The sequence below is a fragment of the Bactrocera oleae genome, chromosome 6, assembly GCF_042242935.1.
Source record: "Bactrocera oleae isolate idBacOlea1 chromosome 6, idBacOlea1, whole genome shotgun sequence".
NCBI lineage: Eukaryota > Metazoa > Arthropoda > Insecta > Diptera > Tephritidae > Bactrocera > Bactrocera oleae.
The window spans coordinates 49,991,116-50,013,502 of record NC_091540.1 but is presented as its reverse complement, the minus strand read 5'-3'; the positions used below and the strand labels follow the sequence as shown (position 1 = coordinate 50,013,502).

Sequence of the window (22,387 nt, the reverse complement as noted above, 5' to 3'; positions counted from 1 at the left end):
GGTGAACAAAACTATTATACTCTGTAGCAACAGGTTGCGAGAGTATAATTACATACAAAGTGCCTGAGAGAAATAGGACCCAGCTTCAAACCAACCAAGCGGCAAAGTTAATATCGTTTCTATGAGAGGGAACCGTTAACATTGACACCATGTTGTTTTGTAGTTCTAAACCTTCAAAAGTGTAAGGGATAGAATTAAAAGCCATGTGCAAATCAGGCAAAGGTTAGCAAGATTGTATGAATTGGTTCCGGATTTCCTTTACTACTTTGCCTGGAACTGACTCGCAGCGACATTTTGTTGCTTCCCTCAGACTTCAAGGGATTGGGCGCTGGAAAGAAATGAAACGGTAATCGCGGATACTGAGACATATTTTTTAGCAAAAAACATTTCATAACTTATATCGTGCTCGCTGAAAAACTGCTATGTTCAATAATAAAGTCGACTTCTGTCAAGAAAGTTCTTAAAAAGATACAAGCTCGGAAACGAAGAGTCTTTCTTGTTTACGTCGTGGGAACGGGCCATCGAGTCTATGTATTTTTTGAGTAATATTCTCTATTCGGGTACATTTTTAGATCTACTATTTGTGTAACATGTCGTAAGAACACAACATTATGATAAGATCCCAATGTATAACCACAAATATTGCATTGAAACGTTTGCTCTTCAGTGTAGTACTGTATCCTAGCTCGTTATTTACTTCTTTTATCGCGTGCAGTTCGGTTAATTGAACGAAGTTAGAAATGTCTCATCACAGTGGCTCTAAATATGTCGGTATAAAGCGGTTTGCTGTCCAGTGGCAACCATTGTCACTAAACCCAAGTTAAAGTTCGACACCTGATTTGTTTAATACAATATGTGCTTAGGGTTTTCTCAAAACCGCAATATTTAATTAAAGATGTGCCCTAACGGCAATTCTTTTATTAAATTCAAAATTAATTTTGTTAAGTTTTTTTTTTGCTGTGGACTGTTTACGACTTTTCGACGGCGCAGTTACCAAGTGAACTCCTATTAGTTATGACTTATTAGCTACTCATCTTTGCTAATTGGTTTTTGCTTTGCCCACCGCCGGCAAAACAAAGTCGTTGAGCTACTAACTCAAATTATTATACTTATGTTATACATATGTTTGTGTGTATTGTTGCAATTTATGATAAATTATGTGTAGAATACGTCATCATAGTAACCGGCAGCGCCATTTACTACATTCTCTAGCAATTAATTAAGATTTATTTTTCCGTTTAGAAAGAAACGTAGCGTCTAAGAAATAGATGCTGGTTGGAGGTCACACGCTAGCTGCTATGCGACAAGGTCATTCAATATTCTGCTCATCCCTTTTTGGTGCGCTTTGAAATCGACACAACCTATAATTATATATATTTTTGGACGAATTTGCGTCAGCCCTCTAACGTAGAAAAGTTAATTGTATTTTTATACAAGCTTTATTGTATAGTTACAGCTATAGGCGTTAATTGGAACATGCATAGTGACCGTACGGTTGGTTTTATGTAACGCCAGTGAAAAATGCCCGCCAATAGGGTAATCGAGCAATCTTAAGACCTGTTCACACTGCGCTGTTGTTTACTTGTGAATTTCAAAAAATCAATTTTTTTGGTTTATATTTCGATTGTGCATATATTTGAAAATATTCTCCGAAAAAAAATGTAAGTTGTTGAGTTCTGTTCTGGATATACAAGTATGACAATATTTGTACAAAACTTCAAACCTAATGTAATCGGCTGCCAACACTTTAAAGGCATTTTTCTCGAAACGCTGTTTTCAGAGTCAGTGAAGGAAAATTCTCCGAAACGGCTGTACTAACTTCTATTTGTCTGGTAGTGATCGAAGTATTGAGATTTCTCAGAATAATTGCGATTTTTTATGCCACTGTAAAGTGTATACGACTTACTTTTTTGGGCAGCCGCCATATTGTCAAAAATTTTTTACCAGTTTTTCGATAGTTCCCTGAGTTCTATTGTTATAATATTTTTCATCATTTTATCAAGAGAATCCTAAATTTTTCAAAATGAATCACTGATTATTAAAGAACATTCAATTCTGTAAATTTAATTAACATTATAGTTATTTATTTATTGTACTCAAAAAAATATTAATAAAAATTTTACACAAGAAGCGTTTTTTCTGACTAGCAAGTGGATATGACTCTTTAAGTATTCTAAAAAACTTTAGATTTTGAGCAGAATTCTTAAAAAAACTTGTTCTAGGACGCTGTTGATGTTGTTGGAAATCCCGGAATTAAGATCCTTAATCCTTAATTAAGAAGAAATAAGAGTCAGTAGAAGAATTATATAAATAAATATTGTAGTACATTTTTCGAAATAAAAACATAAAAACATTAACATAAAATAAGTGTTTGAAAAAAATGTCCGAGATTTCATTGGTTGCTTTTTCTTGGCATTAAACCCGATTAGGCTTATGATAGTACTTTTGAAAAAGGATCATTGAGAACAAAACCTACACTAAGAATATTGTCTTTTGGCTAGGCTGTTTGCGACCGCCACAGATAAGAGTTATAGGGTCAGAGACCGTGTCTGTGCGTATTAAACCTTATAACAACTTTTCGAGGTTTCGCTCAACGAGAACAAGTAAATTTATGACATATTTGTTTTGCTAGAATCTTAACAATAATCAAAAGAAATATGAAACATACAACAACAAGTTTTTATGAGATTTCAAGCCCAAAATTACGGTTTGGTTGAAAAGAAGATATAAACTGTCTTACAAGCCAACACATTTAGGGATTCTACTTTATGATAACGATGGAGATCTAAAAGTAGAATAATTAATTGTTATGAAAGTTTGACAGTTGTAGCAAGTTGTCGTTTGTATCAATATTAAAAATTCGCAATTTTTGGATTGTTTTTTAAATATAACTGTTAATACATAACATATACTTTATATTACAACACGATCACTGTGGCAACGAATTTGGATATAAATTGGCCAAAGCAGCAGTTGGTCGAACCGAAAGCGATGGATTTTGTTGTGATTGTTCGCAGCTTTGCATGGAATTTGAATGCTGGTACGCTTGTTATGCGATGTTATGTTATGCTAGGCTATGCTGATTTTGTCAGCGATTGTCTGCCACAGACAAATGCAGATACACAAAATACTGCAAATATTCTCTATTCGAGCGACAATTGCGGGTGAAGGAATTGCCGAAAATTGTGCTCGCTTAATTGCGGCAGTAAATAACGGTATATACACAAATACACACGAATGCATTGCTACACAATTGTAATTGTTGCATACATCACGTGCTACTTTTTAGCAATGCCACTTGCCAATTCAAGGCACATTCAACTTACTTGAACTGGAAAAAATGGCATTACAATAGAATGCTTGAATGTAGAAAAAAATTTATAAGTTTAATGTTATAAAAAAATGAAGAATAAAAAAAATACAACCACACACACGTTAGCTGCAGCTGCACCGAAGCTGTAATACCCTTCACAGGTGCATTTTATATAGCACAAAAGGGTATACAACGATTTTTATCTTGATTTTGATCGTTCAGTTTGTATGACAGTTACATATATAAGCTATAGTGCTTCGATATCGGCGGGTCCGACAAATGAGCAGCTTGTTGGAGATAACGTATGCAACATTTCAGATCGATATTTCAAAAACTAAAAAACTACAGACGACATATCTCGTCATTCTGATCACTTATATATAGAACCATATATAAATATATATATAATATATAGGTATATACCTATGTTAGTTAAATGATCACCGCCGTTTTTTTCTGAGTATTACAAACTTCATGGAAAACTTAATATAGCCTGTTCAGGGTATCCATATAAATACTAAAGCCACACTAAACCCCAAAAACTTTCAAACAAAGTTTTTTATTTCGGTTTTGTCAAATTTTTTCCGAAAAGCAACTCGTGCTTGTCAGTTGCCAGCGCAATTGTTCTACTTTGCGTTAACTTCGCTGCACAAATATGTAAAGTTGGTTTAAGTTTATTTATTTATTTCTATTTATATTTCCTATATTTTATGCACATGTTTTGTATCTGTTTTCTAATACCAAAATTTTTGCACGCTTATTGCTTCATTCCACAACATTCGTTGCAGTTATTGCAACTATGTGTGTTTGTTGCATCTGCAGCTGTCAGCGGCATACTGTGCTATTGGCAATGCAACGCTGTCAGCGACATAAACAGTGCATTTAACTTTGCGAAGAGAGACCCCTCTCCTCTCTCGCTAACTCTTGGAGCTTAAAGTTGAGCAACAAAAAATATTCTAAACAGTATTGAGCAGCTTATTGTTGTCTACAGTTTGAGCCAACAACTTAAATGCCAAATGCATTATGCAACATTATTAAAATGTGTTAAAAAGCCAAATATGCTGGTTACAGTTATTTTTGGCTGTTTAAGAATGCTGTGATTTAAGGCATCTTTAAAGCCAGCGTAGTTAATGACGCAGAAATGGGTAGGAAAATTGGCAACAGAACCAATGCACTTATTGTTTATCAACTTGGTATATTAAACATAAGTTTTCCATTAAACGCCGCATTAAGAGAATGGTTATAGAATCTAAATGATATATACAATATATATCATATGTACCCTTAATACTGACTTGACACCTCATTCCAAAATAACCTTCATTACAAATATGTTTGGGTAAACTTAACCAATGGTTAGCTAACTGCCAGTTATATATTCGCATTATACATACATACCTATGTACACTTGACACTATGTCAACACCTCACTTAAAATAAACAAGTTTTCAAATACATTTGCGTAAAAAAATTTAAAGTAACCAGTGGTTAACTAACTTCCAGTTACACCAAACATTTTCTCGAAACTACAATATCTGTAAGACATTTCACTTCCAAATAAGTTTGCTTTCGATAAGACTTAAGATAAACTAGGCAGTGGTTAACCAACTTGCGGTTAAATTACGCGTACTTCGAAACTACAATTTACGCATAATTGATGCAATAAAATATTTACCTTGCTTTTAATTATGGTTAGTGATATTAAAGTAACCATAGGTTAACTATCATCCGGTTGAACTGCAAACTAGCTCAGAACTAATTTAATGCATACAAAAAAAATTTACTGAACAAGCCTTTAGAGTGCATTTTACAAATAAGTTGACTACCTTATCAAAAATGACAAGTAACTGGTTTTTAGAATTCCAATGAACTTATGTTTTCACTATTGTTATTGTAGTATCAGTATTTTGCATGATAGAACGCTTTAAAATTAGAATTAATATTTTTTGATTTCAGTGTTACCTTCGCCAACTATTTCAAAACCCAAAATTGCTTTAATAAAGTGTTATATAATTATTGCTAAATGTCAATACGATTTTCATTTTAAACCCTGTTTCTTTAGACGTCTTTTATTATTATTTTATTTTACTCTTTTGGTTGCGTTTTTTAAGGTCATTTCATTTTCGCCGATTTTATGTATTTTATACTTCAAACTATGACAGCAACAACAATTCAGTATTTTTCAGACATAACTGTGGTGTAATCCAGTTATTCGATGTTTGATAATAAAAAAATGTTATGTTTTTTTGTATCTGCTCTGTTTTCTTCTATTATTTTTTATGGTTTCTCCTCTTTACGATAGCTGCTCCAGTTCTTTAGGAAATACTTTTTCTTTCTGTTCTTTTTACGCAGTTTACGCTGTTTACTTGTGGTGTCGTAATGTTACCACTCTGACCGTATGCGATAGAACGATGTGTATGTAAGTGTAGATATGTAAATATTTTTAAGCGAAACATCCATGCGCCCAAAGTGGGTCAGCGGCAATGTAAAATGACACAAGTGACGACACAATGGCAAATGCACTTTTTTTTTACATTCACACACACACATGCAAATCTATACACACAGATATGTAGTAGGCTTTTGGGAAAGGGGTCACCACATGTATGGTATATACAATACATTCATAATTACTGTTTACATTACAGTATATGGGTTTAATAGCTTAGTTGGTCTATAATTTATTTAGTAATTGTATGAAAGTAATCATTCAACCTCAACGGTAGGTAAATCTGATTAGATAACGAAATCATTGGGTAGTCATATCAGTTAAATAAATTTAAAAATCGATAAATTCTTTCAGAGCAATGAAAGTATGTAAATAAATTCTACATATGTACGTTAGGGAATATTGCCAAAGTGCGAACATATGAATGTACCTATAGTATATATGTATATAGTATATATGTACGTACATATAGTATTGTGGCAACTAATGCCATTTATGACAGATTTAAGACATTAGATGGGTTAACATATGAATTTCAAGGAAATTTGCAATATATATATACCATTTGATTAAATTTGCCTCGGACCAACTGAATCGATAAACAAATTTTTTATCATCTCTTATGGATCGACTCAACATATTTCGGTTAATGCTTTGGGTATGAAATGTGCCGTACAACGTCGATAGAGATCGCTATAGAGATGCTTGACAACGGAGTTGAGAATACTAGATACGAGACGTGGGTTTATGAATATGTAGACTAAATATGTGAATACTTATGCGCAAATAAAATATTATTCAGATTGACCGCTGTAGAAAATAAATCTTGTGCGCTTAAATATGTATATGTTAATACTTTCATACTATCAATTTTTATAAAAATTTAAAAACTTTGAAAGCTTTAAATTGATAAGCTTATAGGTTTAATTTAATTCAATTGAAAAACAGAAAGTCTTGTCAGCCACTTTCATTTTACCACCAAACCTTTGAAAATCAACCTTGCGATTGCGAAATAACAAGTGTAACGCAATACACGATAATTCTAAGTTCCTAGAAATGCACAAGATTTAAAAGCAACCCAATATTATGGGCAGTAGAGCAATATAAGAGAGTTGAACGCGGACCAAACGCGCATTCTTTATATGAATATCACGGGGATTAAGTGCACTCGCCCACCGTTCGTCTCACAATCTTCCGGTTGGCCGGAATCTGCTATAAAATCAGCTCGAGCAAATTATTTGCTATTGTAGATTCTGTGACAGTTTCTAAAGTGAAAGCGATAAGTGCGGTCGAAAACAATGAGTTTTATTTAAAGCCGAAGGCTGATAATTATTGTGTTTTAGAGATAGAGAACATAGTAGACAAATGAGTTTTTCGTAAATAGCGAAATTAATAAACAATGTGTAAACAATTTTTTAGTGAAATTTTAAGTAGAAAACACAGATTTATATTACAAAGGACAACAAGCAAATGACACCAAAAAAATTTGTTTCTATTTAAATTATAGGAATATAATTCAAATTTTAAGGCTAAAAAAATATAATGTATAATTATAAGTACCACTGAAACATACGTTCGTTTTTTCGCCGTTGTTATTTTTATACTCTTGCAACATGTTGCTACAGAGCACAGTATGTTAATAGTTTTGTTTACCTAACGGTTGCTTGTATTACCCAAAACTAATAGAGATAGATATAGGGTTATATATATATAAATGATCAGGACGAAGCGAGTTGAAATCCGGATGTCTGTCTGTCCATCCGTCTGTGCAAGCAAGCTGTAACTTGATTAAAATTAAGATATGATGAAACGTGTTCTTTGACATCTTTTTCTGTGGTAATGGCAAATTATTAATAAAAGCGACTCAAAACTATCCCCATCTCTTATATACCTAATATAAGATTTTCAATCTTCCGATTGGCTTTATACCGTATATATTAGTCAATATGTAGGATATCTTAACAAAACTAAATGAACGGATTATATTGTACATACTATAGTTTAATGCCGAAAATATGTGATATTGGTCTACGAATTCTACCAGCCCTCATTTACCATATATTCATTATTCCAACAAACCCTATTGTGAATGCGACGAACAGTGGATGAGTCAAATAATTATAAAATTACTTAATTGAAGGTATTTCACCGGACTTGCTTCTAGTAAGTTGTAAGAGTATGAAATATTCGTTTACACCTGAACTTAGCCCTTCCTTACTTGTTTAAAATAAAGTTTTGCCAACACCTGAAAGTATTTCCTCGGCTTTGATTGTTGCAAGAGTATAAAATGATTGGTTACCCTCGAACATGGCCCTTCCTTACTTGTAATTTTTTTCTGAGGTGGTGTACTCGTATTTGACAACGTAAAAGTGTAAATATGGTTATAAGAGTGTTCACTCATTGTTTTTTGATCGTTATAGAGAGTGTTTACAAAAATTGAAAAACTTAGTTATTTATTAAAAAAACAAAAAACAAAAAAAAAATAACTGTTTTTTTACAGCGCTTTCGTTATTACTATGGCAAAGCAACACATTTATTGCGTGTATTTCTCGCTTTTAATATTCGTATGGAGCCATGCTGCCAGAACGGTGAAGGGAAATAACAACGTAATATATGTAAATTTATATAAATGCGACAAATATTTAAAAATTTCACTCAATAGGTATACACGCTAGTTTATGGCAGTGAGGCAAACTTAGCAAATTTATATAAGGAGACCAAAATTCTGCGAGAAATATTAACAGAACATCGTCAGAGGTGATTATCAAGCATTTACACAAACAATAATACAAAAAGAATAAATTATTTACCAATTCAACAAAATTTACTTAAACTACAATAACTTCGAGACTCTAACTCTCTTATCTCAGTATATTTTCAAAAATACTTTCTTAATAATTTTCAGTCTAAGTAACCTACAGAAGAACTATGCAAGTCTGCAGAAGCGTTTAGACAATTTGGAGATTACACAAAAACGCCAAAGTAATGCTAATATAGTGCAGAAGCTTCAAAAATACATCGTGTCGAAGCTCAACGAACAGAGTAAAGAGCTGATGCAAAAGCAAAGTAATTACAAAAACACAATTCAGGACATATTTGAAACACAAATGAAAACATTTAAGAAAGAGCTGAAGAATTACAAAACCAAATTGCTCGACCAAATGCAAAGTGAACTCGGTAAACGAAAAAATTACACACAGGATAGCGATGAAAAGCATATCGATATGAAAACGCACAAAACACTTATCGAATTTTTGACAAATCTAAAAAACAATAGCAAAGAGATAAAAAAGTTGCCCCCAGAAGCCGTCACATTATTTAACGATATCACGAATATAATTGAGAATCCTTTGTCAAATGAAGACGATGAAGATACATGGTCTTGGTATGCGAAATATTTGCCAAATGCATACGACGAAACGGTCGAAGTGAATGCGAAGCCAGCAGTTGATGTTGAAATCGCAGACAGCTGCCACAAAGCGATCACATCAATGCAGATCGAGGAAGCAACCGCTGGCGACATCTATGCTTTGAATATGACGAAATATAATTTGACCAATATGTATGGTTATTGTTTACCTGATCCGCATGGTGAGGAGGCATGGCTGGTCATAGAGCGACGTATTAGCAATGCTAGTTTGTTTAACCGCACTTGGCAGGAGTACAAAAATGGTTTCGGTGATTTAACTGATAGTTTTTTTATTGGACTTGAGCGATTACATAAACTGCTACTGGGTTCGAATTCCCAATTATGGATACAATTGGGCAAAGAATCTAATGAAAGTCCTCATAGAATTTATACGAACTTTATGATATCCAATGAAACAGATCAATATAGATTAACATCGTTGAATCTCGAAGACCTTAGGGATGACCTGGTCAACGCAAAAGGTTGGAGTTTTCAAACATTTGATGTCGGAAATAAATGCGCAGAGATAATGCAAAGTGGCTGGTGGTATAATGAGACAGTAGAACAGAATGTTTGTAGCAATGGGTGAGTACTTTGCACATATATTGGCAACGAATACAGGGTGTTTCATTGACATTAAATGAACTTTACTATATTTCTAGAAACTTGAATACAAAACTGGAAAATGTGTCCTGGAATGGCCATACAGATGTCGTTTATATGCATATGGCAATAAGGCATAAGGACCCTCCAGTAAAACTCCATATTTCATTCGAATGATAGAGACGCAGACGCAGACTTCGTAAGCGAGAAAATTCACAAAAAAAAAACCATTGTTTACATCTTTGAATTAAATGTAGAAATAAAAATTCATCTGCTGCAACTTAAAGAATGTCTCCAAAATTCGTTTTGATTTTCATATTTTGGCAGTTTAAAGTTTGGCAGTTTCGGCTTCACTGTACGATGAATATAGAATTGCACAAACTTGTGATAACCTTTGCAATACACTGGCGAAAGATAGACAGGCAAATCGTCAGTAGTGTGCGTGTGTCATTAATAAGAAATCATAATTTCCCCATACCCCCACTGCTATCTCGCACACTCTAACTCTTGCTGGCTTGCTCACATTTATATTAATTGTTTGATTTTTCCGAAAGATTTTACGAAATTAATAGACAGTTGTCGTGGTAAGAGCACTGGGTGCGGTTTGCTTTTTATATTGTAGTCATTGTGAAAAATAACGCTATGCTCTCTATACGTTTTAAGAGAAAAGCGGTAAAGGTAATCGTTGAAAGTTTATTTATATTTTGCATTTGTTTTGTAAAAAGTATAATAAAGTGTCGAGAATTAAAAAACAATTGTGTTAAGTGTATCGGTTTAAAAGCAGAAGAAACAGAACCAAGAGCCCCAAAACGAAAACTCAACAGAAATTGGTGACAGTTATCTATGAAATTTCGGAGAAAAGAACAATATACTCAGAAACTTTGAAACTTTATTCATTAATGACGTGAACTCGTGATAATTCGTGCGTTATGATCTACTTTTTACTTTGAAATCAAATCAAATCTTAAGCCAATGAACGGTCAAATCAGCCGATCCACATATTATATATTACATAGGTATAAGTGTTATTGGCAACTAGGTCTCTTAAATACGCTAGTATAACTGGCTGGGCTATATAATGGTATGTTTTCGCTTACTTCCTCAATCGAATATTTTGTGGATTTACCCAGCTGTAGGTCAGTGTGTTCTTCAAACTCGTTTCGATATTGCCCTCTGTAGACATTTGGCTTATTTAATAAAAACCATCGAAATCATTTGTCACACTGAGTCCGGCCAGCAGTTTATCTACAAAAATCAAAAAATGTTAAAGACAGTCTCTGTGTTTCTCCACTACATGTTTTATAGCCACGTCTGCAAAACGACAATAGTTTAAAATTTAGAATAGATATTTAGATAGGTCAGGGCTTGGCGTGACATACAAACAAACACACGAATTTCTTGATATCCCAAGTATATATAAAGATTGCTGAAGTGCCATATTTATAAATTTATATATTTTTTATACCAAAACAGTATTTATTTTACTACACTGCGTGCCATCTTATTATGACTAGAGGCTCAATTTTCTGTTTACTGTTACAAATCTTAATAGTGTGCTCTCTGTATGATGGAAACAAAGCGGCTGATGACGATAATGCAAGTACAAACAAATAACGGTACCTAAGAATGTAAATTTTCAAGTAATCATTTTCCTACACTACAGTCCTTCACACTGTTCTTTGGCAGCGAGTCATCTGTGGAGAATGTGCAGAAAGAAGTCAGCGGAGCTAAGCAAACCCTAACAGATGCCGTACAAAGGTATACAGTACATTCCACTAAATAGGTAAATTCAAATATAATTACACACATCTAATGACAATGCTTTAGTTCAAGCAATCGAATGCTCGAAGACTATGGCAGCTTGGTGAAAAGTTTTGAGAGACTAGAAATTGCGCTGGAAAAGCAAAATGACAATGTCTTAAGGATACTGGAAACATTTATTGAGGAAAATTTAGCGATACAGAGCACAGCGCTGTTGCAACAGCTGACAGCTGATCAAAATTGGCTGCTAGAGATGATGAGCACACAGCAGAGATCGTTTATCTCAGAGTTGCAAATGAGCGAAGGAAAATTGCTTGATGACATCATACAAAATGAAACACCCAATGAAGTGTAGACTCATTAATGGCAACATTATTCAGATAGCATAGCTGCAAAAGAACACTGCGAAACGGTTAAAATTTCCTTTTAGGTGTTGAGGCAAGCAATTAAATAAGAAGTGAAATCAGAAAGCAAAATAAATTATTTAGAAATATACATATGTATGTGCTTTCGGAGATTCTGCGGAAATTGTAGCAAATAATTTTAAAGAATATATAAAAATATCAGAAGAACATGAATCAATTTACAAATATTATGTAGTTAACAGATAACCAGAGCAAAAAAAAATTTATTTTGAAAGTAAAGTCAATCTAGGATTTTCGAGAAAGAAAACGATGAGAAGTTAGCTATGATTTTAAAGGTTAATTGTTCTTCAATCTTTCATACTTTAAAACACTGTAATTCAGTTAGTTCGACTGGCGCAATTTGTAAATTAAAAGGCTATATCCACTTGCGAATTTCAAAAAATCAATTTTTTGGTTTTGCATATATACATGCATATGTATAAATATATTTGAGAAAATTCTCCGTAAATTAAATTTTTCCGGAAACTTTAAAAACGTTTTTTTAGAGTGCTGAAGAAAATTTCTTCAAAAAGACTGAACCGATCGACTTGACATTTTTACACGTCAGGTAAACTTAAATATATTGTATTTGTCAAGTACATCTCGGGAATAAAATTTTCGATTATGTTTTCGATTTTTTAACAAAAATCTACTTTTTTGGAAAGCCATCGTTTTGTTAAAAACCAACTTTTTGACTAGTCCTCTATTCATTCCAGGTAATTCATCTATTGTGATACTATTTTTTGGAGTTTTTGAATTGTAGATAATTTTAAGCGGAAAATACTTTCAAACCTTTTTTCGGAGGTCCTCGGAGGACCCGGCTGCGGGTCAAGAAAACTCAATTTTTTCAAAATAAATTACCACTTTGTAAAGTACATTAAATGTTGTAAATGCAGATTATTTTTATTTATTTATTAAATCAAATATCTCTTGCAACAAAATTTACAAAAAATTAATTTTTTTTTACTTGAAAGTGGATATAAGCCCTTAATTGTTGTAAAAAATATGGTTTTGCAAAATAAATTTTTAGCTTTAAATACACTCTATACTATAACGGCTTTTTATTTAATTTTTTTTTTTTAATTTGTGAATTCTGAGATCATTATTCTTCTCAATTCTTTGGAGCTTAGTCTTCAACAAAATCTATGCAATATTAAAAACATATCAGAACATTTAAAAAAGATAAGATTGAACTCTGCAAAAAGACAATACAACACACATCGGAAGTGCAAAAAATCATAAAATGAAAACATAACGGAATTACGTATACAGGTACTTAAAAAATCGGCTAATAGCACCGAAATTAGCAAAAAATTCTGAAAAATGTGCGAAAAATTAAAAATAAAAATAATATAACACATGCGAGACACAACGGGATACGCATTTAAATTATAAAAAGTAAATATTATTGTAGACGTCTTACGTGTGTGAATTTAAGTATGTAGCAAGCAACGGACCGGATCACAAATGATGTCAAAGGGCAAAGCACTGCCGGTCAAGACTGTGTATAGATGTGTATATATGAATGTGTCTTCATTATTGCTGTGAAATTTGTGAATGACTAAATATTTTTTCACTATTTTTGCCATAAAAAAAAGAGTTTTACGAGCAAATATGTAAATACATACACACGCATGTAAATAGAACAAAGCACGCAAATGGCGAGCGGATGCGCTGGGCCAGAAAATTTGCGTGTATGCTAGGTGAATCACATGTTAATAGCCGACAGGTTAAGACACGCAGCTAAGCAAGAAAGCCATTTGAAAAGGTTGTGTGGAAAAGACCGTGTGTGTGTGTATGTGCGCTTTTAATTTTATGCAGCTGCAGTAGTATGACTTTGTTGTTATATTAATAAATTCAAAAAGAAAATTAAAATATCAAAAAATGCGCGTAAAATGTTTTTCCCTCCATAAGAAGAAGAAGAAGAAGAGAAGAATTAATAAGGCAAATCATGAATTGGGTTTAATGCGCCGCTCTCTTTGTCAAGCAATTAAAATTTTATTAAAGTCACAATATTTCGTGACATTAAACTACCGAGGTGTAGTGAACAAGCAGAAAATATTAAATTTCCAGTACTGAGTATAAAAAAGTTCTTGGGATTGACCAAAAATGTTGTTGAAAATCTTGATTTAGAACTGCAAAAAATTTATATATGTATGTAGATTGTTCCGAGAGCATCGAAAATGAATAAATCAAAGACGAACATCGGCAAAAATATACATAAAAATCATTATTTAAGAAAAATTTATATAAAAAAATCGATAACACTATCGACATTGCGTTCGAAAATATCGACAATTGGTTGAGAAAATAACTTTAATGCGTTGAAATATATATAATATCGATACAAAAATTTAACAAAATATTATCTATAAATTACTTGTAAATAAAAAGCTTCAAATATTATTACCATATATATAGACATTTAGATAAAGGTAACACAAGCTCTATGGACAAACATAACGACAACAGATATTAAGAATAAATACCACCAATAACCTTAAAATTTCAAAAAACGTACAATGTCTGAGTTATATTATTCTGAATTATATTTCGAAATTAAAAAATATTTTTAAAATAGTATTATTTCAGTTTCCAAATTGAGTTTTCAAAAATCTTACAATGACAGTAAAAGTATTGTCTAATATCGAACTGTAAAAAAAATCGATGACCAAACTTGCAATTATCGTTAATCTATTATGGAGATAGCGATAAGGAATAGTAAAAATTTCGACAACTAAACAACAATATATTGATAATAACACGTAAACATCGATAGTGCTTTCAAAAATGTTGATATAGAATCGAAAAAATATTAAAAACTCGTAAAAAATCGATAAAACGCTTTAAGTTCACCAATAACTGACTGTAAAAATATCGATAACTAATCATAAAATACCGATCAAATATTTTAGAATACAAAGGCTTGTAAAAATATCGATAACAATTTAACTTAATAAGACTTATATTTTATCCCTTCATTAAAGTGTAATGCATTTTTGGTGCTCACTACTGTACAACTACCCGAAATATTTAACAGTCTGAATGGCTAGTCCAAAGTAAGAACATGCACAGAGTAGTTTGCATGACTATACGTATGTTACATCATACATACATATGTTTTTACGGTGCCGTCGCCCAGCACAGGCGATGCGTCGCATGTCCCATGCGTTGGAGCGTAAAGTACGTTAAACCTCACACATGGAGTAGTAAGTCTACGGCGAAAACCTTACACCAAATATACATAAGCCTCACATATGCAAATATATGTAAGTATATGTAAACATACAAATGTACGCGAGTGTTACATGCCACATAATGGCGACTACGTGATGGGAATTTCAAATAACTTCTTTTATAACAATTACAATTACAATTACAATGAAAAGAACATTGTAAAGCAATAACAATAAAAATGAAAAATACGCTTCCTCATTAGAACGCTATGACATAAAAGAAAATCTATAAAAAGAAAAAAAGTCACAGCAGTTGTTTCTTTAGGACAGAAATGAAACCCTGTTGGGTATTAAAGAGTATTCCAAGTACTTGAACAAGGGAACATAACTATGAGCTAGAGAGTTAAAGAGCATACTTAGCTCGGAAATTTAAAAACATCGATTTTTTCTGATTTCATGACTTCATTTCGATTATAAATACCCTTACAAATAGCATACTAACATTTTTATGAATATTTAAAAAAAAAAATTTTAATTTACAGCCTTAAAAAGTGTAGCCGCTCAGTTTAATCGGTCAGACACTTTTTTTTTGAAACACCATTTATATATATATATATATATATACTCACTTTTACTAGGAGACAAATTACCCGATCACTATCACATTTTTTCTGCATGTTCTGCATATAGGTTTTTGCGGGGCACAAAACGACCGAAATCTTGGCTAAATTTATTTTTTTGTTTAAACGCTGCCATTTTGTAAATTTTGGATTTTTTTCGGCAGTAGGTCAATACAAGTATAATACTTGTATTATATTATCTATACGGAATTTTTTTTAGGTTTCATCCACAGACAAGGCCGCAATCATTGCTGCAGCGGAGGACATTCACCTTTGCAGATTGAGTAATAAAACAGTTTTCGTAGAATATTTATTTTTAAATATTCTCAATAATGAGCTGAGTGCTTTATTTCAAAGTTTCGACTAAAATTCGATGGAGACTGATTGTTTGTTTTTTGATCTCACAGGTTGTCTTAGCAAATGATAATTTGATATCATCTGCTACTAAATATTATCAATTTAGTGGTTAGCAGCGCACATAACATCGGAAATTGGCTTCATTCGAAATTCAAAAGGGTCTCTATTAGTATATAAGTAAGTATTCATATATGTATGTATATGGTATCCATATTTCACAAAACGTTGTATTTTGCTAATTACATATAAGTTGTTGAAGCTTGCCTTATGAAATCGTGCGTTGCAGAGAGCAGAAATATGAAAAAAAAATTATACGAATTACCCAACCGAAGATAGTGCCATAATTCCTCAAATTATTAATCTTTTTTTTTTTCAAATAAGTTACTAGTTAATGAGTACATTCACTTCTATGCGTCAGTTGTTTAGTTTGTTGACATTTGAACTCACCTGAAATGAGAAGAGAAAGAGAAAAAACTTTAGTTTTAACGTTAATAATAATAATTAGAGTACAAATTGTAAATAATACATTTCGGCAATGAATAAGATTGAAGAAATATTTATATACAATATCAGTACTTGTATTCTTCTAGTGTGGTCTGTCATTATAACCCAGAGGGATGTTTTTCTCTACAGGTTGTATCATATTACTTGTATAATATCAATTATATCTTAATAATCTTTAACTAGTAAATGAGAAATTTAAAACACCCACACTTCAAAGCAAAATAAATATTTTTCCAACCCTTAAAACCAAAAATTTGTATATGTAGTAGTAATAAAGTCATCGAAATTTGAAACTTTAGGAACACAACTTTATTTTTAGCACACAACTCGTGGAAAATCACTTAAAGTAACTCAGAAAAGTACATCTAAAAGTAACTAAGCAAGATAACCATGAAATCTAGCTATATAATTGGCTTCTAGGTAGCACATACTCATACTTATGTCTTAGCAATTACCGGTAATCGATTTGTAGCATAATTGAATTTTACAAATCATCGATTTCATTCATTTTAGGCATTAGCTTGAAATTCTCAATAGGTTTGTTAAGGAAAATAGGAAAGATCAGTATACTAAACCACGAAGACTAAAATAAGAAATAGCAATGGATAAGCACGCTCTTATTTTAAGTTTGCAGTTATGGTTATCGAATTCTTAAACGAAAAACGTATTTTAGAACATTTTTTAATCTAAAAATGTCACTAGGAATAAATATATATTTTTATTGTGAAAAAAAAAAATCAAAAACAAAAAATTAAAGTTAACTATAATACCCCTACTCAAATAAAAAAAAAGGTTACCATATATATGCATTAGTGTTCTAATCTGAACCATATGTTGGGAGAGCGTAGCGTTGTCTTGTACAACAAGCTGGGTCGGATATCGTGAAGATATCAGATCAAATAAAAAAGTTTTCCAGACAAGATCAGTTTGACAGCTATATGCTATAGTTGTCCAATCTGAAAAATTGGCTAAAGATTGTGGCGCTACCTTGGATAATAATCCTTGCCAAATTTCGTGAACATATATCATCAAATAAAAAGTCTTTCATACAGTGACTTGAGTTTGATCTATCAGTTTGTATGGCAGCCATATCCCCTAGTGGTTCAGAAACTGAGGTGTTAGTTCGCGCATATAAAGACGGACAGACAGAATGACAGAGACGGACATAGTTAAACCGACTCAGCTGGCATCGCTGATTATTTATTTTTATTATATATTGTATATACATATATAAATATTATAGGGTAGGGTAGGCAAATTTCGTGGTAAACTTAATATACACTGTTCAGGGTATAAAAAATCTCAAAAGGAAACACTGATAAACACTATTAAAAATTTCTTTTCAATCAAGAGCTTCGAGCAAAAAATTCGAAAAATATAAAACATAAAAATCGAATTGTTTACCATTTTGTAATATAGTTATTTTGTAATATAATTATTAAAAATTTTATTTCAATAGTGCCAGCTTATTGCGTCTCGGATAAACCAAATATTTATATCGAAAATTATTGAAACTATTACTCCAATACTTACAATATATATCGAAGAACATGAAGAACTTTCCTCCACTCTTTTCGAACTAACTTGGCTATGTGAGCTCCACTCCAAAACCTGACGAAAGTATTTATTTTCTTTCAAAACGAAATTAATATTCATTAAAACATGCAAAAAGGCGCCCACTCGCTGTCAGTTTTCATCAAAGTACGCACAATTAAAAAACATTTTATAGGCAAATAAAACCAACAACATTTTGTTCTGCGGCCCACAATGCCATAAAGCAGCAGTGGTAACAGCGGCAACAGAGGTTAGCGTTTTCAAAAGGATGACATTGTATATGAATTGATGAAAGACATGCACCACCTGCCCTCAACCGCTAACATGAAGCATGTTTGTTAAGGTTTTTGTTATTGCTTTTCATGTGTAAACCGAAAGAACAAACAACCTAAAGTAAATAAATACTTTTATATACATATGTACATATTTGGTATATATTTAAAAATTAAACGATTTAAAGATTGTGTTGTTGGGAAATTTATGAAAATAACATTATTTTGCATATTCACTACAGAAAAAAGTCTAAGACTTAAAGTTTTAAGCGTCTGTGATACACAATAGTAACTAAAGTATGTTAAATTTGAGAGAATAACTAATGCAATAACAAGTATAGTATAGAAGAGATGATTAGAGAGTTAGTAATAGTAAATCTATTCCGCTCCAGGAAAAGTGAACGAGAAATTAGAAAAAAAAAAGTAATTTATATGCGATATTCTTAAACTCAAGAATTATGTCAGAGTAAATTAAGAAAAAGCTTTGAAGAGAAACGGGAAAGTAAAAATGTTAACTTGCTCAAAAATTTAAAATAAGCAATAAGGCTAAAGCGTGAAGAGACTTATATCTCGCGAGCATAAAATTATGATATGGGGCACACATAGTAGGAAAATTCATATTTCAATAGGTTATACCATTAAAAATAACATACAAAAATCTTAAGTCCATAACTCAAATAATAGTAGCTGCGCAGTTTAATCGTTATTCTCAAAACTAAATTTTTCAAATTTGCTTGAGTGATTTACTTGGGGACAGATGATCTGATTACCATCAAATTATCTGCATGTGCTGCATATAGTTCTCCATACAATGACCTACCAGTTTATTGATCTGTTCCAAAATTGAATTTTGGCAAATTTTGGTAAAATTCAACTTTTTTAAGAACACCGTTATTTTGTAAATTGCTCACCCATGATAAGCCTGGAATCACTGCAGCAACGGAGGACTATTGTTTTAGCGCTATCACAGATCACGTGTAACTCGAAAAAAATTTAATTTTTTTTTCAAAAATTTTACTGTGTTTTTAGTGTGATGACTCGTGATGACCTCGCACTAGAAAACTATCTACCTGGGATCTCAAAATCAATCCTACGAACCCAACTGACTTCCAGCTGTTTAATATGCAAACAATTTGAATGCATGCTGTCAAAGTGTCCTACGAAAGCACAAAATACATAAAGTAAATGTCACTGCAATACTGTTACAAAACAGCTGCTGAGCGAAAGAAGAAGAGAGATAGAGGAGTGAATGAGTTACGCACCACTACGAAGTCGCCGGCTTTGAAATGCATAATAAATATGAAACTGATGATAATGCACGCCAGCCACACAACCAAACCGTTGTTGGCAAGGATATAATGATGAATGACATTATAGCGAAGGACGGGAATAAGGATAAGCCATCCTGGCAACCCCTGCTCTTGTAATACTTACTATATGCACAGCAACTTTACCAACACAGACGTGAAACAATTGAAAAGCTCACAACGCCAAAGGATGCGGAAGTGAACAGCAGACGGCTGGTCGGGCCGTCGACAGTCACTTTTCACAGTACGTACATGTGTATGTGTATGCGTGGAGGTTGCCATGGCATGGCGCGTCTGTGGTTGACACGCAGACAGCGTAGCATTTCGGATTTCAGCAGCGTGCGTAGTCACGAAGGTTAGGGAAGATTTTCGATGCATAACGAGTGTTCAACCCTCGAAAGCTAGCCCTTCGTATTGGTAAGTGCACACGCATGGAAATTAACATGCGTCGTCGCCGGTTTGTGGAAAACGAAAACTAAAGAAGCAGCGCAGCAAAGTTGAGAATGAAAAATCTACAAACAATCGTCACCAGACCGCAGCTAAACTGCGCGCTATGCGTATGACGCACAGTGGAGTGTGAAAGATGGCAGTCGCAAGTACTTAAGGCCAGCTGGATTAGCATATGGCGGGTTATACTATATGTATATAGAGGAGAATTGTTTTGCTGTGTTCACCACCATTGTATAAGATTCTTGATGCATGAAGCATTCACTTGACGGTCTGTCCTTTAGTTAAAAGTAAATTTTAAACATAAAGGTCTATGATAATCTTAGAATCACGTTTTAGATTCAAAGCTCGCTTAATTCTTTAGAAGAGCGAGAACTAGAGTTTCGGCTCTTAAATTGTACTTATGCTGACTAGACTAGACATTTTTTTGATATTCACTTCGAATTCAAAGCTTCTGTTACAGTATAGTGTTATTAAGTGTTAAAGTTTTTCAAAAACGGCAAAAAAGAATCTGTTATATATTTTACCTCTTCTAGTGATAATCTAAGATTTAAGTGTTTTAATAACGAATGCGTTTATAATTTTACTTTCGTTTGATTTTGAGCCACTTCGAGAATCACAAAAATTGGAAATCCCGTTTAGTTCGGAATCTCGAAATAATTTTATGCTCATTTCGCAATATACCTATATAACAATTAAAAGCAAATTTAATTAAGTAACAGTAAATATAATTGTTCGGAAAACGTGAAACAATTAAACGAAACATCTTTGTGAAAACCGTATCATATTCAGAGCTGTTACAATAATAATAAATGAAAATAAGAGCTACTTTTTTCAAAAATTAGAGACTTTAATATCATTTCAAAATTGACTGAAGAGAGATATTTTTTCCCCTGTGACTGCTCTGAGACTTGAAATCCTTTGAGAGTATGTTTGTTCAGAACTTCACTTTTTGCTGATATTCACGTATAAATCGCTCGATTACGCATCACTTTGAGAATCCCGAAAATACGAAATCCTGTTCAGTTCGGGATCCCGAAATAAATTTATTTTCGTTTTGCAACATTTTGTTTATTTTGCAACACGCTCTATTTTGCTTAATTTTTAGAATCCGGAAAATTAGATGTCCGGTTTAACTCAGGATTCCGAAATAATTTTGTGCACACTTCGTAATGCTTATACAATATAAGAATTTATTATAAAATTAAAAACTTATTTCATCTTTGCGTCAGCAATGAATGAAGTTTAATGTTATATAACATGATGTATTACTGTTCATTTCAATGCAACCCTAAATGTAGGCTACATATTTATACTCGCATATATACATATTAATTTTGCTTAATTTCGATATCAACTTTTATTGTAACTCGTTACATGCAAATCAGGTATGTGTGTATATCATATTTTAAAAGGCTCTTCACATGAGATTTTACTTTTAATAGCAACCCTAAAGGTAGGCTACATGCGATAAATATAATCTTACAGTTCAAGTTTTCTATGTTTCACATTTTATGATGTATTACCGATCAGTTTATTCATATATTATATAAGATGAGATACCAGTTAATACCGTGGACCCTAAATGTAGACTACATTAATAAGTATTTTGTCCAATAAATTATAAACTAACATAAAAGCAACCACGTAGACCAAAACTATAGCAAGGACTATATTGCCTCAATTTGCTGTGTTTACTATATAAATAAAATATATTGCATGTATTAACGAAATTTTAGAAAGCACTATTAAGAAAATATTTGAACGCTGACGAAAGCAAATTGTAATTTGTTGGTTATAAAAAGCCTAATAGATAAGAAATTTGTCCCAAACCAACAACAAAATCACAAAGTTCAAAATGCATGCGTACCCAAAAAGTCCACCGATTTATATATTATATTAATATTTATGTACGTACAGCTGTCCAAAAAGGTGTCGGAATAAAAGGGCACCGCTAACGGGGGAAACTTACATGCTCGTGCCAAATGTGATCTGAAACTTAACCGCTTATAACACCCACAAAATAGGCAGCAAAGTTTGCAAATAGCAAACAAAAAGATATTTTCGGTTTTACCCATCAACTCCACCCAACACATAGGCAACTAAAAACTATCGTTCGAAGTTGTAGCGAGCTGCGGCAACGAAGTGGCCAATAGCTACGAACATACTTACATACGAGTATATGCAATATACAAATATATTTAGTAGACA

The 22,387-nt window shown here is 32.6% G+C and overlaps 3 protein-coding genes across 10 annotated transcripts in view; 2 read left to right on the top strand and 1 right to left on the bottom strand.

Annotated features, from left to right (window-relative positions):
- nmo (serine/threonine-protein kinase nemo) overlaps nucleotides 1-22,387 on the bottom strand; it is a 245,095-nt gene that overhangs the window by 174,901 nt on the left and 47,807 nt on the right. The gene's annotated exons all lie outside the window — the stretch shown is intronic.
- Nucleotides 6,885-10,063, top strand: LOC118682365 (angiopoietin-related protein 7). Of its 5 annotated transcripts, none has more exons than XM_036370895.2 (5): nucleotides 6,885-7,032; nucleotides 8,263-8,368; nucleotides 8,425-8,519; nucleotides 8,668-9,756; nucleotides 9,834-10,063. In XM_036370895.2, exons 2-5 carry the CDS (start codon nucleotides 8,279-8,281, stop codon nucleotides 9,949-9,951), a joined length of 1,392 nt encoding a protein of 463 aa, XP_036226788.2. In that variant the 5' UTR covers nucleotides 6,885-7,032; nucleotides 8,263-8,278; the 3' UTR covers nucleotides 9,952-10,063. The 5 variants fall into 5 exon arrangements, with proteins under 5 accessions (XP_036226788.2, XP_036226786.2, XP_036226787.2 ...); XM_036370893.2 differs by having other exon boundaries at nucleotides 6,885-7,045; XM_036370894.2 differs by having other exon boundaries at nucleotides 6,885-7,119.
- On the top strand, nucleotides 10,351-12,030 carry LOC106619242 (uncharacterized). 2 transcript variants are annotated; one of them, XM_036370899.2, is made up of 4 exons: nucleotides 10,351-10,452; nucleotides 11,248-11,370; nucleotides 11,438-11,532; nucleotides 11,602-12,030. In XM_036370899.2, exons 1-4 carry the CDS (start codon nucleotides 10,417-10,419, stop codon nucleotides 11,888-11,890), a joined length of 543 nt encoding a protein of 180 aa, XP_036226792.1. In that variant the 5' UTR covers nucleotides 10,351-10,416; the 3' UTR covers nucleotides 11,891-12,030. The 2 variants fall into 2 exon arrangements, with proteins under 2 accessions (XP_036226792.1, XP_036226795.1); XM_036370902.2 differs by lacking the exon at nucleotides 10,351-10,452 and adding an exon at nucleotides 10,479-10,855 and having other exon boundaries at nucleotides 11,248-11,374.

Excerpts from the sequence above, each read along its gene's own strand:
- LOC106619242 (XM_036370899.2), top strand. The coding sequence starts at position 10,417 with ATGCTCTCTATACGTTTTAAGAGAAAAGCGGTAAAG. Across the intron at positions 10,453-11,247 it reads TTAAGAGAAAAGCGGTAAAG|TATTTATTTTACTACACTGC; the intron begins GTAATCGTTGAA and ends ATACCAAAACAG. Across the intron at positions 11,533-11,601 it reads CTAACAGATGCCGTACAAAG|TTCAAGCAATCGAATGCTCG; the intron begins GTATACAGTACA and ends ACAATGCTTTAG.
- LOC118682365 (XM_036370891.2), top strand. Across the intron at positions 8,369-8,424 it reads CGGTGAAGGGAAATAACAAC|GTATACACGCTAGTTTATGG; the intron begins GTAATATATGTA and ends TTCACTCAATAG. Across the intron at positions 8,520-8,667 it reads TTAACAGAACATCGTCAGAG|TCTAAGTAACCTACAGAAGA; the intron begins GTGATTATCAAG and ends AATAATTTTCAG.